General features: G+C 53.8%; 8 protein-coding genes across 8 annotated transcripts; 5 read left to right on the top strand and 3 right to left on the bottom strand.

Annotated features, from left to right (window-relative positions):
* Window positions 1-2,863: 2,863 nt before the first annotated feature.
* ACET3X_008329 (uncharacterized protein) lies at window positions 2,864-5,713 on the top strand (the record flags this gene model as incomplete). The annotated part of the gene is made up of 3 exons (XM_069454490.1): window positions 2,864-2,978; window positions 3,029-5,393; window positions 5,443-5,713. The coding sequence occupies 3 exons, from the start codon at window positions 2,864-2,866 to the stop codon at window positions 5,711-5,713; spliced, it is 2,751 nt and encodes a 916-aa protein (XP_069303931.1).
* An 866-nt stretch (window positions 5,714-6,579) lies between these two features.
* ACET3X_008330 (uncharacterized protein) lies at window positions 6,580-7,614 on the top strand (the record flags this gene model as incomplete). The annotated part of the gene is made up of 4 exons (XM_069454491.1): window positions 6,580-6,586; window positions 6,646-6,788; window positions 6,843-7,301; window positions 7,366-7,614. The coding sequence occupies 4 exons, from the start codon at window positions 6,580-6,582 to the stop codon at window positions 7,612-7,614; spliced, it is 858 nt and encodes a 285-aa protein (XP_069303932.1).
* Window positions 7,615-8,369: 755 nt separating this feature from the next.
* ACET3X_008331 (uncharacterized protein) lies at window positions 8,370-9,774 on the bottom strand (the record flags this gene model as incomplete). The annotated part of the gene is made up of 2 exons (XM_069454492.1): window positions 8,370-9,493; window positions 9,543-9,774. 2 exons carry the CDS (start codon window positions 9,772-9,774, stop codon window positions 8,370-8,372), a joined length of 1,356 nt encoding a protein of 451 aa, XP_069303933.1.
* Window positions 9,775-10,133: 359 nt separating this feature from the next.
* ACET3X_008332 (uncharacterized protein) lies at window positions 10,134-10,827 on the top strand (the record flags this gene model as incomplete). Its single annotated transcript, XM_069454493.1, has 3 exons — window positions 10,134-10,151; window positions 10,265-10,569; window positions 10,665-10,827. The coding sequence occupies 3 exons, from the start codon at window positions 10,134-10,136 to the stop codon at window positions 10,825-10,827; spliced, it is 486 nt and encodes a 161-aa protein (XP_069303934.1).
* Window positions 10,828-11,375: 548 nt separating this feature from the next.
* ACET3X_008333 (uncharacterized protein) lies at window positions 11,376-12,189 on the bottom strand (the record flags this gene model as incomplete). Its single annotated transcript, XM_069454494.1, has 2 exons — window positions 11,376-11,873; window positions 11,998-12,189. The coding sequence occupies 2 exons, from the start codon at window positions 12,187-12,189 to the stop codon at window positions 11,376-11,378; spliced, it is 690 nt and encodes a 229-aa protein (XP_069303935.1).
* Window positions 12,190-12,531: 342 nt separating this feature from the next.
* ACET3X_008334 (uncharacterized protein) lies at window positions 12,532-13,896 on the bottom strand (the record flags this gene model as incomplete). The annotated part of the gene is made up of 1 exon (XM_069454496.1): window positions 12,532-13,896. One exon carries the CDS (start codon window positions 13,894-13,896, stop codon window positions 12,532-12,534), a length of 1,365 nt encoding a protein of 454 aa, XP_069303936.1.
* Window positions 13,897-14,794: 898 nt separating this feature from the next.
* On the top strand, window positions 14,795-17,520 carry ACET3X_008335 (uncharacterized protein; the record flags this gene model as incomplete). The annotated part of the gene is made up of 5 exons (XM_069454497.1): window positions 14,795-14,843; window positions 14,900-15,081; window positions 15,132-16,292; window positions 16,326-16,581; window positions 16,628-17,520. 5 exons carry the CDS (start codon window positions 14,795-14,797, stop codon window positions 17,518-17,520), a joined length of 2,541 nt encoding a protein of 846 aa, XP_069303937.1.
* A 1,943-nt stretch (window positions 17,521-19,463) lies between these two features.
* ACET3X_008336 (uncharacterized protein) lies at window positions 19,464-23,363 on the top strand (the record flags this gene model as incomplete). The annotated part of the gene is made up of 4 exons (XM_069454498.1): window positions 19,464-21,683; window positions 21,736-22,035; window positions 22,085-22,529; window positions 22,579-23,363. 4 exons carry the CDS (start codon window positions 19,464-19,466, stop codon window positions 23,361-23,363), a joined length of 3,750 nt encoding a protein of 1,249 aa, XP_069303938.1.
* Window positions 23,364-27,232: the final 3,869 nt, after the last annotated feature.

Genomic DNA, 27,232 nt, shown 5'->3' on the forward strand with positions numbered 1-27,232 from the left:
TTGCGGGCTAGGGCACAATCTCCAGGCAGAAAAGCGGGCATTGGGGGTCCGTAAATGGTGAACCGATGTTTGGTGCCTAGTTGGCCTGGTGAGGTTCGCGAGCACATGCGCTTGCACAGCCGCAGTCGAGGAGGAGCCACAGGGCGGCACGGCGCACTCGAGGCATCTTCGCAGTCGTGAAGCCGTCGATAAGTAGCAGCCCCAGGTCCTCCAAGTCGCCTTGGTCGTGTTTCCGATGACTTTCTTGCTAGTATCGTTGACCGGAGTAAACACAGCCCGTGGCAGCATTCTCCCAATCGGTCGACGCTGTGGTGCTGCGCCTCGCATTCGCATCCTGACGACGGAGCATTTCGGACCGGCTAGCAAGGCAGACGGGGGCCAGGGGAACGACTGCCGGGTTGCGCAACAAACGCGACGCTGTTGCACTGCAACATGCTGAGGTACTTTTTTCCACTGTGGTGACGAATGCGAAGTCGGTTTCCGAAACAAAAGGCATGGTGCACCCAATGTGCACGAGATTGGCGGCGGTGGTGAGTGATTGGTGGAGAAGGCATAGCCTTTCTTTCATTTGTCAGACTGGGATAGCGGCTTGCCTGTTGTGGCAGTTAGCAACGGAACGCGACAACCATACTTTTGGGAAGTACTTACGGCCACCATCACCAGGCTGACCATCGTTGGGAACCTTGGGTCTGGAAGTGGCGAACATCATGTTTGCTGGATTTGGCTTTGGATTGGATTGGATGTGATGGTGTTGGTTATGGTTGTAGTAGTAGGGGGCGGTGTTCGGATCGGTGCAGGTGTGCTTATGAGTTGGGTAGAAGTGAGACTATGTGTGAGACTTTAAGATTCACAAACACGGGCTTTGTATGGTAGCGGTGCAACAGGAGTGTCGGTAACTTGTGACAGTGGACCGAATGCTGGGACATATATATATTTAACTTGTGAAGTCATGGTCCTCCAGCAACTCATGATACTGACGTCTACCTTGGCCGTGTCCTCCATGATCCACGGGGCAACGGACGGGCCAGAAGGGCACCCAGCCCAGTACGTGGCCCTTTGGTGCGTATTGCAAGCACAACCAACTGGAAGTGAAGCAATTGCACATTGCTTCTCTGGGATGACTCTTGGACGGCGTCTGAAAGGGGATGGAACAGGACAGAGCTGTCACCCCCACAATTGTGCGTGAAACAGCCAATGGTGCCGCCGCCTCGTCGACCCGGTGTCTCAAAGAGTCGTCGACAAGTCTGGCATCCGTGCCTGATAACATAAGCCGTCGCGCGTGTGTGAGGAAGGTCCTGGCAGACTAGAAGCTGCGGAAGCCGAACCCATTCGCTGCTTCACTCTCCCCATCCCTGCGCATCGAGGCCCGAAACCCAGCACCATGCCTTCACAACCTTTCATAAGCGGTTTCTAGACGCCTTCTGCGTGCTTCGCCGAACGGCCGTTTGTGCCGTCATAGCGACAGCGCGTCACCGCGTCTCAGCCCATGGCCGGCTCACCTGAGCCACATGCGCTGGCCACACAAGATCACGAGCCTCTCGGACGCCGCTCCCACCGACACGCTGTCATGTTCGATGGAGCCACGCTGCCAGTCTGCGCTAGGTCTGGATCGGTCGGCCCGCGTTCGGAGACGCAGGTACATGCCCACACTGACGTCTCAAGAGCCTTTCATCAGCCAGAGAGAGCAGCCAGCCAGGGTCTCCGTTTCATCCCTTTTGCGGATGACAGGCTGCACAAAGTGGTCGAGGCCGAGACTGGCAACTTGACGCGTCGCCGCGTCGCCAGTGGTCGCGACTGCGCCCCAACGCCCTTTGCCAGTAATCAGTACAAACACACAATGTCCAACCATTAAGTCCATGTAGCAATGTGCCTAGGCCAGCCCTACAGGTCGCCCTGCGGTGCCCATCACGAGGAGGACGTCTTTCGCCTACTGAAGGACCTCTATGCTCTGTGTGCAAGTAACACAAAGTTGCGGGCAGAGCCTCCGAGGTCCTCCCAGATTGCCACTCAGCACCGGCTGCACAGCCAGAGCTCACAAAGTCTGAGTCGAGCGGCAGCACAAAGGACGGTGGTAGTCCTCCAGGCCTAGGGGGCTACTACCTTTCGGGTACCATGCGCGCCTCATCATCCTACAATAGCAACACGATCTGCGACGATCTCAACTACAAAAGGCTTGGCTGGGGAGACTTTCACTCTGTTTTGGGTAATTCCAGACCAGGAGACAGCCAGCTTGGCTGTAACTCGTGATTTGCGCTGCGCTTGTAGCCAGGCGTGTGGGGTGTTAAACATTGGAGAGCTTCATGTCTATGCGCGGAGACACTCATCTCGCAAATAGCGCAGCTCATCCTGTACACGCACGGCCACAGACACCTACGGCGAGACATGGTACTGTTCAAAGCATACACATTTCAGCTTGACACAACGCATCTCCGTAGAATTATGCATCCTTGGGTTTTGCTGTGGCGGTAGCTGCAGCCGACTCCTAGTCTCTTCCATGCCTTCAACATGTTGTTTTGCGCTCCGGCTCGAGATCGCGTGCGCGCCCATGCCCCAAGTCACCAAGTGCAACAATGCCTCTCACCCAGGTCTTCTCCGCATGCCGAGTGGAGAGCTCTGCAGTGAATGAATTCACCTTCGATTTGTCAACGTCATGTTGTTGTAGACAGATTCTAGCTGCCGGGCGATCAATCGTTGCACCATGTTGGATCTACGCGACGCTGCCGCCAAACGCCAGCGGTCATTGCTCCACCCTTCGAACAGCCCTCGCCCCGCAGCAACCACGCGAAGCATCACGGAAGCCCGATGATGGGAAACACACTCACTCGAACACGCCCAGCACAGTCTCTACCGTAAAATCTAAACCATGGCAACAAAGTCCAACTTCAAGCGGGCTGTGCCCCAGACGCAGCAGTCGGTCCTCGCGTCGCTAAGAACCACGCAGCTGGTCAACGATGATTCGAAGGCTGTACTGCCAGCCGGTATGAGCTCAGTGCTGTATGCCATCAATGTGTCTGACTGGATAGCACAGAGCTCATCAATGCCATCCTCGACTACCTGCCCGTCGCCGACATGTTCAGCTTCGCACGCACCTCGAGACGCATGCGCGAGATGGTCTACGACGACACCAGGTGGATACAAAGACTTCGAAGTATGGGCTGCTGGAACGAAGCCGAGGCCAAGCGCAGATTCGACGAATCGATGCGCAAGAAACTGGAGGCTCAGAAAGCAGACGAGGCCCGTAGATCTGGCGTTGGGCTTCATGGTAGCACCAACGGGATGCCCCCAGGTGACGATGTACCCGGAAAGACAAGCATGACGCTTTTTGATGCTACCATAGAGGAGGATATGCTGCGGAAGTCGCAGGAACACAGAAATAGACCACGATCTACCACGTTGGACAAGGGCTTCAGTGACATGACCCTGTCATCTTCCGGGACCTTGGCCCCAAGCTCGTACACCGTGGATCCGCAGGCGGCTGTGAAGGTTCTGTCAAATGTGCGTTCTATTAGAGGCATGGCTCGACAAGAGTATGGGAAGGTCTACGGTGCCCTGGCCCCGTTCTATTATGACTTGGAGCGATCAAGAAGCCACACGGATCCTATACTCTTCCGGGCTTACCGCGATCCCGAACAACAGGCTCAGATGCTGGCGCAGCTCAAGATTTTTGCAAAGAGCGATTACGCACAAGGCTGGAGTCAGCGGGAGGAGAAGCTAGACACCATGACTGGCATTTTTGAAAACGCCGTGCTCAGAGAGTTCGAGCAAGGCTACGCAGAGAAGGATTTCGACGGACGCATGAAGAGGTTCGCTGCAGTCTTGGTGGCTCTGAACGGAGGCGCGGCATGTTTAGACTCTTTTATTCACAACCACCCTTTGATGTTGGAAAAAGAGAAGCTCGGTGACCCTGCAGATTGCCTCCGCAACGAAGTCTTGACACTGGAACCATCCCATGAGTTCTTCAGAGGGTTGGCGAGTGCACTCAACGAAGAAGCGGGCATCATCGATCGTGTCTTTCCGCCCACGGTCGACGTCCTGCAGACCTTCTTCGAGCGCGTTGCGGATGATGTCATTGCCGAATACCTTACAACTTTGTTCGACGAGGCTCACGACATGAGCATCGAAGCGTATCTGAAAGCGGTCGCGGGAGTTTATGAGCAAGCATTGCAGCTGGCAGTTTCTTTAGATCCCACCAAGGCATCGAAGCCAGATTTTGGGGAAGAAGCAATGCGCATCGTGTCTCGTTGCTTCGAGCAGCACATCGACCTTTATCTACAAGAGGAACTAGAGTACTTTAAGCGAAAATCGGCAGCAGAAGTCGATCTCTGGGAGAAGCGGCTGATGGAAGAAGAACAAACCACGGAGACTCTGTACATGGCGAACGTCAACCGGAAAGCTGTCAAACAGGACTTTTTGTCATCTTTCAAGAAGGTTGTCATGATGCCTGTCAACGTACTCCCCACCATTGGCGGTTCGAGTGCCAGCAAGCCTACTGAGAACACTTCTGCAATGAACGGCAGCACTACCTTGGAGCCAACATCAAGGAGTGGTACCCCAGCCCTGGATGATCGCTCGCCTACACCACGAATCGAAGCCCCGACGACCGAGCTTGCCGCCAAGGCAGCCATCATGAACTCTCGGCTGGAAGGCATCCGGTCGCTCTTTAGCATCGAGGTCGCTCTCAACTTGACACACATGGCCAAGTCTGGGTTAGAACGAGCTGCACGATTTGTCAGACTTGGTGGCCAGTCTGGTGAAGAGGCAAAGGAGCAATCTGAGCAGATATTCATCAACCTCGTCCAGATCCTGGGCAACCGTCATATGAAGTTGGGCTTTGATAAGGCTGTCAGCCATTTGGCAGACTACAAGCCGCGAGAGGTGGCGGATCATAGCAAACAGGGTGTTGCGCCGCTAGTAGCCTTCTTGGAGCTGGTCAACGTTGGCGACTTGATCCAGCAGATGGTTGAGGTATTCTACCTCCAGGAGCTTGTAGCAGCCAACCTCACGGACCGCGACGACTTTCTCAGTCTTGCCGCCAAGGAGAAAAAGCGCTTCGAAGCCATGTTGGATGAACGGGTTGCTGCAGGCCTCAACAAAGGTATTGATGTGCTAATGGACGAAGTTGAGTATCTCTGCGGTACCACTCAACACCCGTCCGACTTCAATCCTCCTGTCGGGCCTAATGGCCAGGTGCAGATGTCCGATATTGGACCTAGCCAGACGGCTACAAAGATTGTGGAAGTGGTGTCGTCACATACAAACATGCTCATCGGTAGCACGGACAAGAACGTCTTGGATGTCTTCAACCAAGAGGTCGGTGTGCGCTTGTTCACTGCTCTTTGCAAGCACTTGAAGCGGCAGAGAATTAGTGTGGATGGCGCCATCAAACTCATCAGGTACGGCACATGCTCCATGAGGCCCACTGTCACCAACTGACTTGAATAGCGACATGAATGCTTACAACGCCTACATCGTCTCGCTACGCAACAAGCCTCTCATGCAATACTTTGCCGCACTCCGCGAACTCTCTCAGATCTACCTCATCGATGCGAAAGAAGCAAAGGAGATTGCTACGATTATCGCCGACACGGACCGATATCATGGCATCTTCCGAGCAGAGGAAGTATACGAGTTTGCGGAAAGAAGAGCGGACTGGTACCAAATTAAGAATGCTGTAGAGAAGCAGATGTACGGGGTGGGGTGTTTGGTCATGTGAAGAGGGCTGGGATCGGCCGAATGACGTCGACTGCGACGATTGGAAAACGAGGCTGTTGGATCCCCGGCTAGTGGCATACATAGATTACCGCTTTTGGCGAACACGCAGCCCGCCGATGGCGCAGACGATGCGATGCAATGCACAAACCGAGAACATGGCCTTGACATTTGTGCGTACGTGTTTGACTTGGACAAGACGCTCTTGCTCGTCTTGTCCGGGTTTGTTTGTCGGGTCCAACTACTACTTGGACAGCCGTGGTTCCCCAGCCTCCACGGTCGGCGCCGTACCTGGAGCTAGACCGTGCCCGTGCATTCAACTTCACACACCTCGTCGCGCATACTGCAGCCATCCGTGAACCTTGGTGTCTGTTTCCCTTGCCCGTTCATCTCCGCGACAGCGCCCAACTTGCCCTGCCATCATTCCCTACCTTTGACTCCCTTGCGACAAAATATAGCGCCGCCTTGCGCTGACTGGACCCCGCTACCTCGGAACTACCGTTTTGAGGCGCCCGACCCAACTCGGCTGCACCTTCGCTGGCTGTCTCTCACCTCTTAGAGTTTATACCGCGACAACCATTGCTCATTGCCAAGGGAGAGACTGGCCACACGCCCGCCATACGCGCGCCACTTGCTACACATTTCCTACGCCTGTATCCCACATCCCACATCCCACATCCCACTTTTGGTTTCAAGGCGCTGGTACCAGCCGCGTCTGTTTGCACGACATAGCCTCCACGGAAGTCGGAGCTGTATCTGAGCTCCGCGGCACTTGGTGGGTTCGAGAGTGATCCTCGCAGCGATCATTACTCTAGCGTGCCATCACTACTTGTGGGAGCTCTTGCTGTGCAGTAAGGAACCATTGCAGACATGGCAGGTAGCTACTCACATGAAGCCTCTTACGCGTTATCTTTATATCCTAACGTGTCGCGGCAGAGCCCCTCCCCACCGCAGTGCAAGCTTCCTACTCGGCCATCATCGACGAGATCCTACGCGCCAGCGACATCAACACAATCTCTGCAAAGCGCATACGGAAGGGCCTTCAGGAAAGAGTTGAAGATGACCTTTCACTGCAGAAGGTTTGAAGCTAGACATGGCATATAAGTGGCAATGGGCCTGACATGAACAAATAGGAGCAAATCACTTCGCTCATTATGGAGCGGTTCGACAAGTTCAACAATGAGCAGAACGGCGGCTCCGAGGCTTCTGAGCCCATACCCACTGTCGAGAACGGTGCAAAGGCTTCCAACGACGACACCTCGGACATGTCCCACCACAAGCGATCGCCGCGCGATGACGAGTCAGCGCCATCTGAGGTCGAGGATGTTGCACCTCCCAAGAAGAAGGTGAAGAAGACCAAAGTCAAGGATGAGGACGACGATGCAGCTTTCGCGGCGAGGTTGCAGGCTGAGGAGAATGCGCGCATGGGTAGGGCGACGCGCGGTGGAAACACAAAGCGCAAGGCACCTGCGCCAAAGAAGACCAAGACCAAGAAGAAGAGCTCTACCCGCATCAAGGACGAGGATGACAGTGACGTCGCGTCAGGGAGTGGGGGCGAGAAGAAGAGCCCAAGTCGGAAAGGAGGATTCCATGTAAGTCATTCTCTTCGACTCTACAATCCCCTCCCGCCCTGGATTGACCTGACCACTCCCCCAGAAACCTATGGCTCTTTCCCCAGCCCTCTCTGAACTTCTCGGCGAAACCCAGCTCTCGCGTCCACAAACCGTCAAGAAAATCTGGGAGTACGTCAAAGAGCGCGACCTGCAAGACCCGGCCGACAAGCGCCAGATTCGATGCGACGACGCCATGCGCGCAGTCTTCAAACAGGACCGCGTCCACATGTTCACCATGAACAAGATTCTCAACCAGAATCTGTACGCCGTCGACGAGGTCGTCTCCACATAGTCCTAGTCCACAACGTACTGTGGTTGACCGCAACTTCACTACACAATACTTTACGCACCATCGCAGCGATGAAGCAAAGTAAATCTAATCTACACAACCACACACTGCATCCACAAATTGCGTCCTCTTTCACGACTACATTACGAACACTCGTATACGCGGCGGTCCTCGACGCTCGAATTCGTCTCATCATGTCACATTTGTGTCTCTCTTGATTTTAGCAGCATGGCGCATTCGTGGTGTTTCTCTGCTGGGTGTTTCCAGAAGCGTGCATTTTAGGACCGGGCTGTGTGGACATCAGGGGCTTTCTATTTTTTTTATCTTGCGCAATTTCTTCTTTTTCACGATGAACAATCTGGATGAGCGGAGAACGGAGAACGGAGTGCAGAGCAAAGCTATGCAAGCGCAAAGCATTGGTAGGACTAGAGGCACGGTCGCGTCCTTGGTAGTCGTTGGCTATGCCTTGATGAAATGCTCCTTTTCAAGCAGTCAGTCATTTCTCCACGATGATATAGGTGAAAGTGATTCGACAAGTGATTTGCAGTAATGACAGTGAGGTGTGTCGTGTTATAGAGTACACTCATACTATGTATTACGCACGGGAAAATCACCGTGATAGCATGCAGACACGGATAATCATTCACGAATAAACAAGAGGTATCCAATACCGGTACTCCAAGACCCAATACAATACATCCACGGACATGACCAATGACTTTGAAAGCAAGTCTTTGAGCTTATCCACAGTTCAAGACCTAAAGTCCTTTAGGGAGCTGGAGCTGGAAGTTGTCATGATCTTCCTCGAGGGGATCCGCACCGTGTAGTTGAATGCTGAAGTTATTCATCCACACATCATCGTCCTCGTCGTCTGAGCGCGAGAGAAGCAGTAGCTCCATCTCCCGCTCAAGATCCTCGGCGGTGCGGCGCGGCTGCTCCTCCTCGTCCTCCTCGGGAGAAGTGACGAGTGTAGCGTCAGTGGCGGTGGAGCTGCAACGAGACATGGGGCCACGAGATCGCATGGTACCCGTGTTGGTGCTCACACTGCGGACATGGGTGGAGGAGGCAGCGCGGGAAGTAGCGGAGAAAGGAGCGGGCTTGGTGACGTTGGAGAGAGGCTTGCGAGCAGCTGGAGCAGCGCGTCCGGCGCGGCCTTGAGCGTAGCCGATGGTGCTCTTGGAAGCCGCTGCAGCAGATGCTTGACGAGATGCTGTGAGTTGGGTGGGAGTCTTTGCTCCCTTACGGCCTGCAATGAGTCCAGTGGGCACACGCGACTTGGCTGCTGCGGTGGGAGCAGCATAGCTGGGCTTGGACAGTGGAGAGAGAGCGGCAGCTGCGGACCTGGCTCGCATAGTCGATGGTCCAGTCATCCTTGTTCTGAGCGCAGCGGGTGCCTTGGGCGCCTCCTTCTTTGGCTCTTTGATACCGTAGTATTCCTTTGTCTCAGCATCATCCTTTGCCATCTGGGCGGCGAGCACTTTCTCCATTTGCTCATCACGCTTTTTCCGGCCCTGCTGAATTTCTTCCTCAAACTTGCGCTGCTCACGGGTCCTTCCGTCGTCCTCGACTGGGTTGTGGTAGGCCTGCCAAATACCGCGGACCATGTCCTGATTGGTGAGCTTGGGGAGGGTCCAGTTCTTGGGCAGGAATTCGTCCATGTCATCTTGGAGTGGAATCTCTTTGGGGGGCATGTATTCAACCTCGGGCACGTCATCCTCGTCCTCTTGGGCGACTTCGGGCTGGTGGATCTTGACTTTGGGCCGGCGCATGCGAGGGCTTAGTTTCTGCGTCTTGCCAGCGGAGGAGAGGGGCGCTGGAGTTGCAAAGGCCCTGGACTTGGCGTTGGTCGTCTTGATGCCCAGCGGCGCGCGAGTTCGCGGACCTAAACACGTCAGTTATCGGTTGGCGCAGCCTGTTGTTTCTCGTCGTACCGGCTGGCGTAACAAAGGCATTTGCATCTATCTTTCCGCCCGTCTTGGTGGTGAAGAGGCCATTTCCCTTGCCCTTGGTGTTTCCCGCTTTGCCCACGGCATTCTCGTCGTTGAGGGGGATCTTGAAAGGCGTCTTGGGGGCTTTGTTTCCGGCATTGAGCGACTTTCCTGCAGCGGCGGCGTGCAGATGGCGGACGGCGTTCTCCTGGTCGTTTGCTGCGAGGGTAGCCATTACGGGGGCTGCATTGAGCGAGTCGTGGGGCGGGTGTGGTTATGCCTATCTCGTAATGGCGATGAGGGTCTGCACTGCGGTGCGCGCCTGTTGTTTACCAATGGTTGCTAGGGCGGCGGGAAAGCGGGTCTGGGCTTTGCAAAGGGTCCGGGCGGAAGAGGTAGTCCCTTTCGGCAGTGCCTGCCCGCATTATCAGCTGGCACATCCGCTTGCAGGAGACAATTCTCAGACACCAACAACCTTGGACACTCTGCGCCGCATCCCATCCCTACAAAGCCTGCAGCTATCCTGCCTCTCGTCACTTTGTAAACACTCGACAAACACCCTACTTTACCCCGCCCTACCCACGTCCAGCAGCTATGGATCAGATCAAGAAGGTGAGTCCACGCATACCCCGCCAAATCCCCTTTCTCTGGTAACCCAGTCGTACCCGACACCACAATGCACGCCGGCTGTACCAGAGTAGACGCTGACACGACACCTTTCACAGCGCATGGAAGCTCTCCGCGTTGAGGCGGATGAGAGCAGCGCCCGCGCCGAGGAGCTCAAGGCGACTGTCAAGCGCCTCGAGGCCGAGACGACACAGAAGGAGCAGGAGATTACCTCGCTGACGCACAAGAACTCTGTGCTCGAGAGCGAGGTTGAGAAGCTTGAGGGGCAAGTCAAGATCCACAAGGACGAAGCTGGTGCAGGTGCTCAGGCTGGTACCCAAGCCGAGAGCCTCCAGCGCAAGATCCAAGTTCTCGAGGAAGAAGCTGAGGAATCGGACAGGACGATCCGCGAGCTCAACGAGAAGTACGTTCAACTTCCCCCCTTTCACCGCGTTTGCCGCTGCCCCCATCCACTATCCACTACCCCTGATCTGCATCCACTGACACGTCACTCACCAGGCTCCGCCAAACCGACGTCAAGTCCGGCCACTACGAACGCAAAGTACAAGCCCTCGAGCAGTCCCGCGACCAGTGGGAAACCAAATACGAAGAGATGGCCAAGAAATACGCCGACACCAAGAAGGAGCTCGACGACTTTGTCAAGGAGATTGGTAACATCTGATCTCGCTGTCGTCCCTCTCCTTTTTTTGGTTGTTGACTGTATCTAGTCGAGTTCTGAGTCGAGCTTCGTCATCGTCCCTCTGCGGATCCCGATTTCGACTGCGTGCGACAACATGAACGGCGACGGTTGTGGCGGAGGATGACACTACGGCATGCGGCAGAGCTTGGAGAAGACGCAGATTTTATATTACATTCCCCCGTACCCCCTACCTCACCCCTACACATCTGTTTTCTTTCCTGCGGCTGCTTGCTGGGCGGGCTTGTTTGCTTTAGATAATCCCTGAGCGAATGCATTGGCGGTTCCTGACATGAAGTGGTTTACTCTGGTGCTCACATGTGATTGTTTGCTTTGACAGTCTTGACAAAAGAGCGGTGTACCGTCCGTTGACGACCCACAGTGTTATAATGGAACAGGGCATTCTGAAATGGATGTAGGAGGCACGACATACGAACACGCCGGCATGCGTGACGTCGATTATGACATTCATCAAGGGGGTATCATTATCTCGACTTGTGTAGCTTCCCAACTCCCAAGCATTCCCCGCCCATCTACTTGGCCGTCCTAGCCTCCTTCTGCTTTCTCTTCTTCAAGCCTTGCTTCATGCGCTCAGCCTTTCTCTCCGTCTTGGTCTCATACCTAAACTTCTTCTTCTTCTTCTTTGGTCTCTCGCTGTTCTTCGGCCACGCCTTTGTCCACACCTTCTTCTTGCTCTCTGCCTCCTCCTCGGCCTTTTTCCTTTCCTCTTCTGCCTTTCTCTTTGCAGCCGCCTCTTCGTCCTCCTCGCCTGGTCTCGAGAAGCCTGCTTTGGATATCCCTACGCTTTCTATCGTGACGGTTGTGTATTTGTCTTCGTCGACGTACTCGTCTTCTTGGTTGATGGGCTCGGGTTCTTGGAAGCCGGTGAATTCTTCCTCGTCATCATCGTCGTTGTCGTCGCCGGATGTCTCGCCCGCAATAATGTCGTCCAGATCTCCGTTTGCTTGTCTGACGAGTCGGTTTACTTCTTCAACGTGTTTCTCTAGGTCGACTTTGCGCTGTTCTCGGAGCTTTGATTCAAAGTTTCGTTAGCTTCGATGTTGGACGAATGTCTGGGACGTGTGTGCGCATGCGACAGGATGAATATCGCTGTCTGGTAACTTTGAGTGAATATGAAATCGGGGTCTTGTGTACCTCGCGCCTGAACCTCAGCTTCTCCTCCTTCTCTCTCTTGGCATTCTCCTCTTGCGCATGCTTTATCCGTGCGAGTTTGCGCTTGTGGAAGCCTGTGAGATATTCTTCACGCGCCGAGAAGTCAAACTCGATCTTTTCGGGAACCGTGACCGCAATTTTGCGTTTCTTTGATGGTGGCGCCGAATTCCTCATGGTTTCAGGATGTAAAGAGTGCGAATATCGAGTGTATGACGGGGTGTGGGTTGGCTGGTGCTGTCGATGGATGCTTGTGAAGCAGATGTTAGAGTCTGGGAAAATTACCTGGGTGGACAGGGATCTTGGGAATTTAGGTGGGGCCGAGGTACTTTGGCGCTACACCCTGTAGGGATTACCATGAATTAAAGATTGTGATGCATCAAGACATGATCTTACTGTCTGGTTGCATTCCCAGGAGACTAGGGAGTGAGCAAATTGGCCTCAAGGATCCTAGAAATTGGTAAGATTTGGTGCAATAATCAATAGCGATGCGCGCTCCTCGCCACAACTTCCACCACTCTATGCATCTATCTGCGTCTTGTCGCCAGTTAAACCTATGCTCTCTTGTAACGGAGCTTGTGTGCCACTGTGCGGATTTTCCATGCCGAGAATCTTTTTCCTCCATGAGAGCGACTCCAGGTGTCTCTTCGCCTTGTGTGTTATACATAGCGCCGAGTCAACGTCCTGAAGACCAGTCTCTCCAAACATGGCCAGCACCATAAGGCCCAGGAAAGAGTGATACATGTCCGGTGGATCTCCTGTGACCTTCCCGAAACCCCCTACAAGATGCTGCGTTTTGTCCAGCAACCATTTCCTGATGGGTTGCCGATCGATAATGTCCAAATGACCAAGAAGCTGTAGGGGCGTCGAGGTCCAATAGGCGTAGCATGTGTCTGCTACCTTGTTGCATCTACCATTCACTCCCACCCGTTCCAATTCAAAATGAATGTGAGGTCGTCCTTGCAGATTCGGTTTTGCTTGTGCAGACGGGCGGGAATTCAACTTGACAAAAGTATGCGCGTCATGGCACGTTTCTGATGTATCTGTTTCGTCGTTCAAAGTGTCGAAACCATCGTCCTCGTCTAGCGTCAACGTCTGCCGTGACACGAGCCAATGCAGTGTTTTTGGGACGTCGGTCACACCACGGACGAGGCCGTCAGGTTTTTGGGACGGCGGTAAAGGCAGACGACCCACGAAATGCAAAGCAGCGATGGCGCAGCAGGTGAAGCCAGCGTGTGCCTCGTGGAAGGGTGCTTCTGATATACCTCCATCGTAGCACTCTGCTTTTCGAACACATTTGACAAACTTGTCAACGTCAATGTCCGGTACACCTTCACAAGGACCCTCCAAGTCGCCTCGAAGTATCCACCTGATAGCTGTTGCCATGTAGCCGAACCTAGAGTCGTTTCCGCCATGAACATAGTCACCATCGCCCAGAGTCTCTCCGAAGCTGCCTTCTGGTCGCTGCATCTTAAGCAGCCATGTCAGGATCTCCTTCCTCTTCACTCTCTCCAGATCATCCCCCAGCACGACCAGCGTGAGGAGCGCAAAGAAAGTTCCCGGAATGTGGGCAGGATCCCAGCTTTTATTCTCTTCATTTCTGAGATGGCCGTAGTTGGACCCTGGCCATGGGCGGAATCCTCCTTCAGGCAGTTGGCAATTGTAGACCCAATCAATGTGGCCTTGCCGCTCCTCGGCTGACAAGGCGGCGTCTAGATCTCCCAGAATGTCGAGGGCAGAGACGGTGAAGAGGGCCAAAAGCATGCGGTTGGAGTCATTGCTCGTGTAGAAGTGGGGCAGCAGCGTCTTCAGGTTGCGCCGCCAGTACTTGATGTGACGAGCATAGTTGAGCTGTGTGTTTGCATCAAAAACCGTTGGGGCCATGATGGAAAGGGAAGCGTGCTGCGTGGGCTAGGGAAGCGTTTGCCGAGCGAGATCTCGGTTCCCCTGCGAACCCTGGGTTTTGATGGCGGGGCTGACCTGGAGGGCCAAGGCGATGTATGCGTGCAGTAAGACGGATGAATGGTTAGCAGAGGCAGGCTCCACGCCGAGCAGACTTTGCGAGTGTTCTCCTGAATGCATCTGCTCCCGGAACTTTTGGGAAATCAGGATTACGACCACGTGCAGGGGCGGCCGGGCAGTGATGACGGCGCTCTGCAGCGTTCAGCTGGATGTGTAATCGGGAGGGCAGTTGATGTTCTTGTCGTTTTTGACGGCGCTCGAGCACTAGCACGGCGATGATGCATACATAGACAGTACGGTAAACGGTAGCAGGCGCGTGGCTCTAGCTCTAGTCTACTTCGTATGCAGGGGCCGCGCTTGGGGGGGGTCGGTGAATTGCGTTGGTATTTATATCAACCGCTAAAGGCGAAATGTCGGAAGCTCGCAAGATTGGTAGGCTTGCCTGAAGGTGGCAGGGCTGTCACGACAAACGGCCACATGCAGGGGTACATGAGACATCATTCAGCTCTGCCAGTTCTGTCTGCAACACCCTTCCTGACGTGCCTCAGTCTCGCCCTCCTCGACCCATCTCCAATTCCCCAGACGCCACCTGCACCGTCACGTCGCCCCGAGTCCCCTCTTTCGCTGGTGCGACGTCACATATAGGCCGCCGCTCCGTCTGTCACTGGGCCTGCGCTTGCGTGTGTTCCCCAGACTTATCTTCTCCGCGCGCTCACTACGGCCGTTGAACGACCACACCCGTACCCAACCTGGTTTGTTTCTTTTTGATACCCCACATTAGCCGCCCCTTGGACGCGGGCTCTGCAACCTGCACGACACCATGACGACGGGATTCGCGGCGTCGTTCTGGTCGAGCGACTATGCCGGAGGTAAGAGCTGCAGCCGCACACAACACCACCCCCGCTCTGGCTGACTCTCCTCCCAGGCCTGGGCGTTCTCTTTGGCAAGCTGCAGCAGGGAGTCCAGGAAAACCAGCAGATTCTGACTGTTGCCCGCATGCGAGCCGATGCCGAAGAGGCCTATGGAAACAGCTTGTCCGCCATTACACCAGCCACCGATCGCATAAGCGGGGGCTTCAGCAGAGATGAGGGCGCAAGTGTGCGCAAGGTGCGTCCGCACAAGAGGCATGGCGCCAACTCCAGGCTAACTCGTCACAGGCCTACGAAGGTGTGCGCACCGAAATGGAGGCAGCGGCCGCAAACCACAAGAAGATCGCATCCAACATCCGGGAGCTAGTAGTCAACCCCTTTAGCCGCTGGTGCGAGGCACATGCTGCCCGCGTGCAAAACTCCCAGGATGACCTTCAATCGCGCATCAAGATCCACGACCGACAAGCCGATGCTGTTCGCAAGTACCGATCGCAATACTACAACAAGTGCCGGCTCGTCGAGGACTTGGAAGAGGAGGACAAGCTGGCGTTCCAGGACCCCCAGAGTGAGGCCGCACAGAGCCCAAAGATGAAGGTGCCCACCATAAAAATGTCCGAGCCAGAGAATGAAGAAGAAGAGCCCATCGACCTGGGCGACGAGACGTACCAGCCGGACCAGGTCAAGAAGATCCTCACCCACATGCTGGACAACATCAAGATCTCAGAGGTCAAGGTTCCCATCCTCGGCACCTACCAGAACTGCTCAAGCGGTGCCGATATCACCGAGTACATCCAAAAGCACATGGCAGCAACCACCGTGAGCTACGCGGAACGCATTGGCCAGGACCTCGTAGCACATGGCTTCCTGCGCTTGGTTGGCAATGTTGGCAACACATTCGCAAACAGCTCCCGAATGAACTACCAGTGGAAGCCCAAGACGTTCCAGGTAACCGGACTCCCTGAGAAGAAGCAGCCTCTGGCACGTTCTTCCACCGCCATGTCCACCTCATCGGCCGACAGCATCGCCGTCGACTCGCCCGTCTCAACCGTGCAGGAATATCTTCAAGGATGGAACCCACTCAACAACCAGTACCCGAACGAGACTCCGGCAGAGAGGCTTAGGCGCGAGGCTCGCGAGTCCGATGAGCGATACAAGGCCTCGGTCAAGAAGCTTGACTCCCTGCGCTGCAACCTGGAAGAGGCTATGGTGGATCACCTCAAGTTCATGGAGCGTTGTGAACTGGACAGGCTAAAGGCCATCAAGGCTGTCATCTTGGACTTCTCTGGCGCCGTCAGCAACGTCATTCCTAGTCTGCAGAGCACCGTCGATAAGATGATGCTGTTTCAGGAGACAGTCCAGCCCCTGGGCGATCTCCGATACATGCTCGAGAACTACAGGACTGGACCGTTCGTCCCTAGAGTCACGACCTATGAGAACTATTACAACTCAGTGGATGAGCAAACGTTTGGTGTAGACTTGGAGGCTCGGGCTCGTTCAGACAAGAAGCGTGTTCCGGTGCTCATTACAACAGTCCTCACGTTCTTGGACAACCACTATCCCGATCTGGAGGGCGACGAAGCTCGTCGTGGCATCTGGCTTGTTGACGTTCCTCTGGCGCAGACCCACAACCTCAGGTCTGAAATTAACACTGGGAAGAGATTCCCTGACGAACTGCTTGAAAAGTATGATGTACCCATCGTCGCTAGCGTCCTCAAGCTTTATCTCCTGGAACTTCCTGGTATGTATGAACCCTCTGTTGACGACTCGCCAGCTAACCATATCAGACTCGCTGGTTTCTTCTCACGTTTACGAGATTGTCAAGACCATCTACAGCACTACCGCCACGGATGTCTCCGAAGAGACTCGGGTCTCTGTTCTTCAATCTACTCTTGGCCAACTACGTCTCGCTAACATCGCAACGCTCGATGCTATCTGCACCCACTTCACTCGTCTCATTGAGCTGACTTCTGCCGACGAGACTTATGTTGCGGCACTGGCCAACGTACTTGCGCCATGCATCCTAAGGCCAAGACAAGAATCGAGTTTGACAATGAATGAGCGCTACAGCTACCGTCTGGTCCGCGATCTTTTTGCACACAAAGATGCGATTTTCGGAGAGTTGAAGCGCGCAAGCACACTTACTCACTCAGCTTCTGGCGCACAACGTCCACGCGCGATATCCACGGACGAGAGTAACCGACGAGCAAACATGGAGGAGCGCCAGCGTGCTATTGCGGCTCAGCGTTCTCCACGGGCGACATCGCCAGCACCTGGCTCGCGCGTCTCTGGATCGCATCGCCGTGACCGAAGTCAAACTCGATTCCCTGTGAACACATCCTCACCCACCGAGACTCGAAGGAGCAACGGAACCAACCGTGGTTCGCTTGAAGTACCTGGGAGCGATGATAGCCCTACCCACGAGACAACTCCTGCAACCACAAACGGCACGACAGAGGCTGCTCCTGCTCCCGCCGCTGCTCCTGCTGAGCACCCAGCGCCATCAAGCACGCGAGTACCTTTCCCACGGAAACATGCCGGCAGCTTGACAAGAGGCAACCGAGACTCTACCGGTAGCTTGAGGAGTGATGACACCGCACCAAGAGGCGTCACGCTAGAAGACACACCTGCTGCAGCACCACGGGGTGTTACGCTGGAAGACAAGCCCATGGACGATTAGTGGTAGACATGGTTCAGACTTCAGCAAGCATCTTCCTTTGGGAAGTGAAAGAAGGCAGCCTACACCGCCCGGCCCGCTCAGAGAGTCCCATGTATACTAGAAAGTAATGTACTGGGAAATTGGCTGAGGGCTGTCCCTGAGAGCGAGTAGCAGCACGGGCAGTCGTGCAGCACCTGTGGAGGAGTGAAATAGCGTATTTGGACGCTGTAGACTTAGTCTGGGACCAATGATTTGACGGCATGCCTAATGGTCGTATGTGGAATGCAGTATGATAAGTACGAGTGAAGATGGTAATTGAAATCTGATGTTTGCTCACGCTACTCTGCTTGTTGATAATGGCGGCTTGTACCTGAGGCTAACCAGGGTGACTGGGCACGCTAGTACTCAGCTGTCAGAAAAGCCCAGACCCCATCGTCACACTCGCATGTCGAGTTCCAAGGCGGAGCAGCATGGAATCGACATGGGGGTCAGCTGTGTGGCTGGGCACTGGCTGCCCGATCTCTCGAATATATACAAGCTCTCTGTTGGCTTTGTTGGGTGTCTGTTACTTTGCGCCTGTCTGCTCTTTTCGCTCTTGCCCGTCCTGCGGTTGCAAAGCCTCTCGTCCGTACTACTCCCTCGTGGTGCGCTCCGTCCCGCCCTCGATCGAACCCCACGTTGATCGTCCCACGAATCACATCGCGATCGCAATCGAAGCTTCCCACTTTTTGAGGCTTCGCCATCACCGCATCTCATACCGAGGGTGAAGGCGCCATGTGTCTCGTCAAAGTCAAGCAGGAAGAGGACCATGTAGTCCCATACCGCGTCGTCCAGCGGAACCGCTCTCCACCCCGTCGCCGCGCCTCACGCCAATCGCGCGACATTGAGCGCCGTTATTCGCGCACCGAGATAGTGCACGACTCTTCTCCTAGGCCATCAGCGTCCTACGTTGCCGTGCCCTCACCAAAGCCTCTCCAGATCCCCGCACCACAGCCTGTGCCCATGTTTGTTCAGCCTCCTCCACTGCCGGCGCCCATGCCCGCTCCGGCTCCACCTCCACCACCTAGCCACATATCTTCTCACCATACCCAGGCCCATTCTCACCACGGCGGCGCTCACTACGTCGAAGTCTCCCCACGGTCCAGCATGAGCTCTCGTTCCTCTAGCCCTAGTCGCAGCGAATATGTGTATAGAGAGCGCGAGATTAGGCGCGAACGTGAGCGCAATTATAGTCCGGAGAACCCTCGCTACGAGCACTACAGATATGTGGAGCCAGCATCGAGCGAGAGCGATCAATACGAGAGATACCAAAGGCAGGACAGGAGCAGACAGCGCAGTCGCAGCCGTGGCGGCTACGAAGAGACTAATACCAGGGTTGCATACAGCAGGCGGTGATCGTCTGCACACGAGTAGAGAAATGTGTAATGTTTGGGAGGATCGTTATTATGACGGCGTACGATTTGGTCTCGTGTCCTTAGTTTGGTCTCGATGGATTTGTAGCATCTGTCCGTAGCTGTGGTGCAGTTGTCTATGGTTTTAGTTTCCATGTTTAATCTGGCATTTCGCGTTCTACTGGCCATGTGCTCGGTGACTATGAGGTCATCCGTGATGTTGAGCAACAGCGAAGACGTCCGCGCCGCACTTGCCGAGATGAAGAGAATCAGGTCCACATGTCCGTCAGCCCAAATGACGAAGTTCCGGCTGCCGGTGTACGCGGTGGCCAGGGAAGCCTGGTTCAGGGTCGGGCACCAGTCGAGTGGTACACATGCTGGGTTGCGATCAGCATGGATCCAGGCCAACATTGTTCCGCGAGCTGAGAACGACCGTCAAGACACACACACGTGCTTACTTACCGCGCCCGTCATACTTTGCGCAGACGCTTTGACTGCTCCAACCCATGGCAAACCCCGGGACGTGATCGGAACCCCCGTGCCATTCTCTTCCGCCGCTCTCTACCGCCGACCATGTCTATCCGCGTCCTAATCAAAGACTACCCACACCGCGCAATCGCCCTCGCTACTTCGACCCACGCCCTCGTCCTCCGACACAGCACATCCAGCACTGAGCAGAATGGCAACGCCAATGCATCGTCGACGTCGCTGGGGAGCAATGGCGCCGGCGCCGCGCGCTGCATGGTCGAGTTCACCCGGCTGGAGGAGATTGACCTAGACGATTACCGGGCGCTGCACTCTGTCCAAGTGCACGGCACCTTGGGCTTGATCACTGTGAACAGCGATGTGTTCCTCGTCGTCGTCAATGGCGCGAGCAAGGTGGCCACGCCACGGCCTGGCGAGACGGTGCAGAGGATACATTCGGTCGGCTTCTACTGCTTGACCAGCACGAGCTACGACACTCTGCTCAACGACGAAGTCAATCCCTACCCTACCGATACTATCGACGACGAAGGATACGAGATGGGCTTCGGCGGCAGGAAAGAACAGTCGCCCATGGAACACCCGTGTCTGGCGCTCAAGAAGATACTCAGCAGTGGCACCTTCTACTACAGCTCAGACTTCGACCTCACCCGACGATTACAAGACCGCACCACCGACGCCGCGACCGTTTCCATCGACAGTCTAGACGCGGGCTTCCTGTGGAACTCGTACATGATCCAGCCGCTGGTGGACTTTAGAAGTCGCCTTGCGCCAAAGGATAAGGAGGCCCTGGATGCTTCGGGAATCCTGACATCTGCGATTCGGGGTTTCGCACTTACCATCACGGTGCCTAAGTCATCCGCTCCCATTAGGGTACAAGACTCGGGCATGCCGTCTTCCATCACGCTGATCTCAAGATTATCGTGCAAGAGGGCAGGAACGAGGTTCAACTCGCGAGGTATCGACGACGATGGGAACGTCGCCAACTTCGTTGAAAGCGAGACAATCTACTGGGCACCATCCGGGGCCTGCTTCTCCTACGTGCAGGTGCGAGGAAGCGTACCCATCTTCTGGGAACAGCAGGCTGGTTTGCTTCCAGGGCAGCAAAAGATCACCATTACTCGGTCGCCAGAAGCCACGCAGCCGGCCTTTGACAAGCACTTTGACAATCTAGAGCTCAGCTATGGTACAGTTCATGTCGTCAATCTGCTGAGCAATGAGAAGCAGAACGAACTGGAGCTGACGCACAGATATCGCGGCCACATCAGGAACAGCCCTTTGAATCAAGGAATCGACATAAATGACCGGGAGCACGATCTCATTAAGCTTACGGAATACGATTTTCATGCCGAGACACGGGGACCAGGTGGCTATGAGATGGCTAGTATGATTGCTCAGTGGATCCAAGATTCTGCCGAAGGATTTGGCTACTATCTCTCTGAAGAGGTGGATGAGGTCGCAAGACACAATGGAGAAAATTACGCTGTCCGCCGGACAATGACCATATTGCAACAGGAGGGTGTCTTCAGAACAAATTGCCTGGACTGCCTCGATCGAACGAATCTCGTCCAAACCATTATTAGCAAGATGGCATTGGAAATCTTCTTAAGTCACAAGGGCCTTCGAGCTAGTCAGGACTTCTGGGTCAGACATTCGAGTATGTGGGCAGACTGTGGTGACGCTCTTTCGAAGATTTATGCAGGTACAGGAGCGCTGAAGTCCTCGTTTACGCGATCGGGAAAGATGTCGCTGGCTGGTGCTCTGGCGGACGCTCGTAAGAGCGCCACCCGAATGTACATTAACAATTTCGCGGACAAAGGGCGACAGAACACCATCGATATGCTACTTGGTAGACTGATTGGCCAGGTCCCAGTGCATCTGTACGATCCACTCAACGACTTCGTAGTTGCGGAGCTTGCGCGACGGTCTGCAGAGTATTCAGAGACCGAGATGATTAACATCCTTGTCGGTACGTTCAACTTGAACGGAAAGACAAGTGGTATCAAGAGCGATCTTTCGCCATGGTTGTGTCCAGACGTCGATCCGTCACAGCAGTGTCCCGAGATAGTAGCTGTAGGATTTCAGGAGATTGTCGAACTAAGCCCTCAGCAAATCATGTCAACAGATCCAGACAGACGCGAAGCTTGGGAGGAAGCCGTCAGGGCGTGTTTGAACAACAACGCTGAGAAGCATAGAAAGGATGAATACGTCATGCTCAGAGGTGGTCAGTTGGTGGGAGCGAGTTTGTCAGTCTTCGTCCGATCGGACTGCCTTAAGCACATCAAGAATGTCGAAGGTGCTCTGAAGAAGGTATGTCAGCGCGTTCCGCTCTTTCCGTGTATTGTGCTAATTCGTGTCCCAGACTGGCATGTCAGGTATGGCTGGTAATAAAGGAGCTGTAGCTATTCGATTCGAGTACGCCAACACTTCGATCTGTCTCGTCACAGCACATCTTGCAGCTGGTTTTGCCAACTACGAAGAACGTAATCGTGATTACAAGACTATCAGCCACGGTCTACGCTTCCAGAGAAATCGATCAATCGAAGACCACGATACGGTGATATGGCTCGGCGATTTCAATTACCGGATTGGTCTGAGCAATGAAAAAGTTCAGAGGTTATGTCATGTCGGTGATCTTGAGACTCTGTATGACAACGACCAGGTAGGCACCTCGGGCTTTTTTCGCAAAGATCACAGCTAATGTTTTGCAGCTCAATCTACAGATGGTCGCTGGCCTGACCTTCCCATATTATTCCGAGGCTCGTATAACTTTCCCGCCAACGTACAAGTATGATCTTAACAGCAATCAATACGATACGTCGGAGAAAGCACGCATTCCCGCCTGGTGCGACCGTGTTCTTCGCAAGGGTGACAACATTCGGCAGATACATTACAACGATGCACCACTTCGTTTCTCCGACCACCGACCAGTCTATGCAACCTTTCAGCTATTGGTACAACGAGTCGATGAAAAGAAAAGGGACGCTGTGAAAGCGGCTTTGTATCGACAAAGAAGAGAGGTCGTAGGCGATACCCATGCAGCAGGACGCCTAGGCGAAGATGAAACGGACGACGAAGATCTCCTAGGGTATGACAGCATCGAGCCAGGGCTACCACCTGCAAGCTCAGACCGGAGGAAGTGGTGGCTTGACAACGGTACTTCTATCTTAATTCCTGCTATAGCTTGGATGCTCATTTTCCATAGGTTTACCGGCGAAAGCACGCGTAGAACCGCCATCCAGCAATCACTTCCCGAATCCAAACCGACCTAGCAACCCTTTCACGCCTAGTCCAGAACCAGAATGGGTAGACGTCAAGCATATGCCAAGCAGTCGCAGACCTGAGCCACCACCAGCACGTGGCTCGCAAAGGTCTCGCACAGTTGATTTTGACGGTCTCTCGACAAACTTACCGCCAACCCAGAAGCCAGGAGCCCGAAAAATGATTGCGCCGTTGTACCCAGGCCATGCCAACCAAATACTCGGCTCAGATGGTGCGCGGGACTCGCTCAGCGATCTCAGACGCAGCGGATCAAATGCCTCCACACACTCCATGCCCAGCTTACCGTACCGCACCACAAACACGCTTCCCTTAACTCAATCCTCGAGCAAACCACAAGTCCTCCGGAAACCAGCCCCACCCCCAGTTCCCAACAAGAAACCTTCACTCCTCTCCAAAAGTCCCTCGCCTGCACCGGCATATGCACCCCCTCCACAACAATATCGCGATGATCCTCCAGAGGAATCGAGAGCATATCTCCAATCATCAACAGCCCGACGGTCAATGGCGCCTCCACCTAATCTGACGAGAAAACCGGTACAAAATCTTATCGATGATGATTTCGAGAAACCGGCCTTGCCACCGCGCAGCGGAACCGGTGGTAGTACTAGAAGTGGTGGTCGAGGGGGCAGGAGCTTGATGGATGATGAACCCGATGATATGCGCAACAGGGGTGGTGATTGGGAAGTTCTCAAGCCCGCGTATAGATAGAAGCGTAGTTCCAAAATGATGCATTCCATAGTGCTTCAAAGAAAAAGAAAAAGGTTTCGTTACTGAGATACCTATCATGACAGAGGCTCTTTACACGGTGTCAGTGTAAAATAACAGGCTGCAGAGCGATGGTATGCACGTGAGGTTTTGGCTGTCGGTCCAGGTCACGTGATGACGCGTGCCGTCACGTCAGGGCTAACTCAATCGTACCCCTGACAAACACCACTTCCAGGCCACGCACACCAACCACGCGATCGGACATGCAACATATGCGCATGGTTCAGTATGAAGAGGAAACGTAGCGCCCAAAGCGGTAGAGACGCCGGCAAGAAAGCAAGACGCGATATGGACCAATCCTCCACCAAGGCTACTCATCCAGTCCTACAACGTCTTTATCCAGAAGTGCTTACCCTGCGCCAATATCTGCTAGCTCGAATACCAGGCACATCCAAAAATAGACAACGAAAGATCTCGCAGCTTGGACGTGCAATACCCGCCCAGGGCACAAGTCAGAATCATCTCGACCCTGCCGTCATACACTTGCTCGATTCAACGTTAGTGTGCACTTCCAGTGCTAACGCAGACACAAGTGCTCATGCGAGTTTGAATGAAGAGCGGGAAAAGGATATCAAAGCATTTACCCAAGAGCGACCACAAAGTACTCCTGGCAGCACGTTCAATCCTGGGTACTATATGCAATCTGAGGTAGGTCGTGGCATGTACTACACGCTTCCAGAGTTACAGTTATGAAATAGCTACTGATAATACATAGATTGTCGATTTCGTGATATGGCGCCTATTCAAACGTGCAACATCGCACAAGCCAACGCACCTACTCTGCCATGGATTTGTAAGAACTGGAAATGCCCGCCGTGAACAGGGCAATAATAGGAACTCGACTTGTTCAATTCCTAATCTGCAGGAGCGTCAACCGAACAGCTACAGGCGGACTTTGAAAGAGCCAGTATGGTGTCGATTGCACGCATTACTCGGTCAAGGCGGCGATCGCATCATCATAGACATGCTTCTTGAGTCCTCCATCTTCATTCCTGTTAATGCAGATATGGGAAACTATTACCAACTGTCTGGAGTGCCCCTCTCTGAGATAAAGTCGGATCAACTCCAGAAGAGCAGCGCCGTAAGAGTTAATGCAGGTCATGAAGCGGTCAACAATCCCTCGCGCGTTAAAAGTGAATGCAAAACAGCAGGTGCAATCACGTTTGTTCGGAGTCGTATGTTCTACGCCAAAGCGGCCTTGAATGCTAAGGGTGGTGTAAGATTTGGCATGCGCCATATTCGTGCGTCCCCTACCCTCCTTCGGGTGTTTCACTTACCTGACTTGATTGGTAGATGTCTTAAATCGATTCCCTAGTCGGGAAGACAAGCAACAGACGATACACATTATGCGGTATATCTTTCCCCGTCAGTTCGGCTTGCACAATGTCTTCACCTCCAAGGTAGATCCGCGTGATACTGCCATGGCTTTCAAAGATTACACGCTGCGCGAGAAGGATATCCACAGTAAGATGTGCCGAGATTTGGGTAGCGATGCGGCAAATGTTGAAGAAATTGTCAAATGGAAACAGCGAACACCCAAGAGGCTCCGAGGTGACGCTGTCAAATTGGTTGAGAAACTTCGGATGCAGAACCAGCGGTGTTCGTATGTGGAGATGCTCCGTCATTACTCTCCAATCGAGGTAATTCTTCACTGATCTGTGTTTGGAGAAACCATGTTGACTCAAGCAGAAAATGCCTCTATCAACGAGACCGGAATGGAGGAAGAGCGTTTTCCAGCCGGTCGTAAACCCAACCAACCGTGTCAAGAAGGGCCGGTCTACTGCCGGAACTCGCACCATCCAGCAAACTTGTTTCACAGATCTTGCATGTCCAGCGGCACACGTCTCGGCTTTTTGTCGTGCAGTCATCTCCAAAGTCATACCTGAAGGTTTCTGGGGTAACGAACACAACAAACTCAATCTCATGTATTGGGTAGATCAGTTCATTGAGCTTCGAAGATTTGAGTCGATCAATTTGCATCAGGTCACACAGAACATACAGGTCTGCACTCCTGTACCTATGTACTGAACTGTGCTGACGGGACCTAGATCATGAACATAGCCTGGCTGCGCCCACCTGGCCACAATGACGACACAAAACTTTCCAAGTCCGATTTGAGCAAACGTACGGAGATGTTTCTTGAGTTCGTCTACTGGCTCTTTGACTCTTTCCTCGTCCCTCTGGTTCGCACGAACTTCCATGTAACTGAATCCAACGCACACCGAAACAGACTATTTTACTTCCGCCATGATGTCTGGCGAATGTTGACAGAACCTGCCCTGTTGGAGCTACGTACGAATGTGTTTGAAGAGATGCCCACGGAAAGCACAGAAAGACTGCTGTCTGCACGTCAGCTCGGCTTCAGTAGCATTCGTCTTCTTCCTAAGAAGCAAGGTTTTCGGACTATCATGAACCTGAAGAGAAGACAGCAAGTAATGCGGCATGGGACTATGACTCTTGGACGAAGCATAAACTCAGTAATGACGCCGGCTTTCAATGCGATCACCTATGAGAAGGTCAGTATATTGCTATAGTTGGTGGAATCGTAGGCGCTGACCTGATGTAGTCACTACGTCCCGAACAATTCGGCTGCTCCCTGTTCTCGGTCGAGGACATGTTTCCCAAGCTTAAGTCTTTCAAAGCCTCTTTGCGACAACGGGGACTCGGCGATACTCGGCTTTATTTTGCCAAAGTTGACGTGCAGAATTGCTTCGATACCATACCGCAGTCACGCTTACTGCGTATGATCGACAGTCTCATGTCGATCCAAGCTTACAACACGGGCAAACACGTGGAGATATCTCCCCTTCCCCCTCTACAACGTCTTGATGGTAAACATGCGGACCCAATGCCTCTGAAGAAGTACATTCCACACACTGATGCAGCAACGGGCATAACGCCTTTCAACCAACTGGTGCAAGATAGGCTGGCTGGTAAAAAGGCCAACACCATCTTTGTCAACACCGACTTACAACGGCGTGAGGCCAAAGACGACTTGATACAGCTCATGCAGGAGCATATAGAGAGAAATGTCGTCAAAATTGGGAAGCGCTTCTATCGCCAGAAGACGGGTATACCCCAAGGTTCCGTGCTGTCGAGCATCCTGTGCAACTTCTTCTACGCTCAGCTAGAACGCGATGTTCTCGGCTTCGTACTTGATGACGACTCTTTGCTGCTTCGTCTACTCGATGACTTTCTTCTGATCAGTATCAACGAGGAGAACGCGCGGCGCTTCGTACGTGTCATGCACAATGGCCATCCGGAATACGGCGTAGTAATAAAGCCTTCAAAGTCATTGGCGAATTTTGACGTGATGACAGAGGAGGGGACCCGAATATCCACAAGCGGCTCAGATGGCAACTTCCCGTATTGCGGCGTGTGTATCGACACGACGACGCTGGAGATCAGCAAGAAGAAAGAGCGCCCTACAAAGACCGGTACGTCGCATTAGGCGTGTGTTTTCGATTAATCGTTGCCAGAAGCTAATTGTTCTAGGTGTTGAGGACTCTTTGACCGTAGATCTGACCAAAATGCCCGGCCAAACATTCCATCGCAAAGCTCTCAAGTAAGTAGATACCCGGTATAAAGGTCCGGCCAATCAGGCTATGGACGGGAAACCAAAGTCCGGCAGTTTGCTGATGTTTGATAGCGCTTTCAAAATCCAGCTCAAGGCCATGTTGATCGATCAATCGCTGAACAGCGTGGCAACGGTACTAGTGAACCTGCATCAAAGCTTTGTTGAAGCGGCGGTGAGGTGCCTTGAGTACGCACGCGCGCTATCCAAAGTGCGGTCGACGTGTTCGAACCTGCTT

Source organism: Alternaria dauci, chromosome 8, assembly GCF_042100115.1.
Source record: "Alternaria dauci strain A2016 chromosome 8, whole genome shotgun sequence".
Taxonomy (NCBI): domain Eukaryota; kingdom Fungi; phylum Ascomycota; class Dothideomycetes; order Pleosporales; family Pleosporaceae; genus Alternaria; species Alternaria dauci.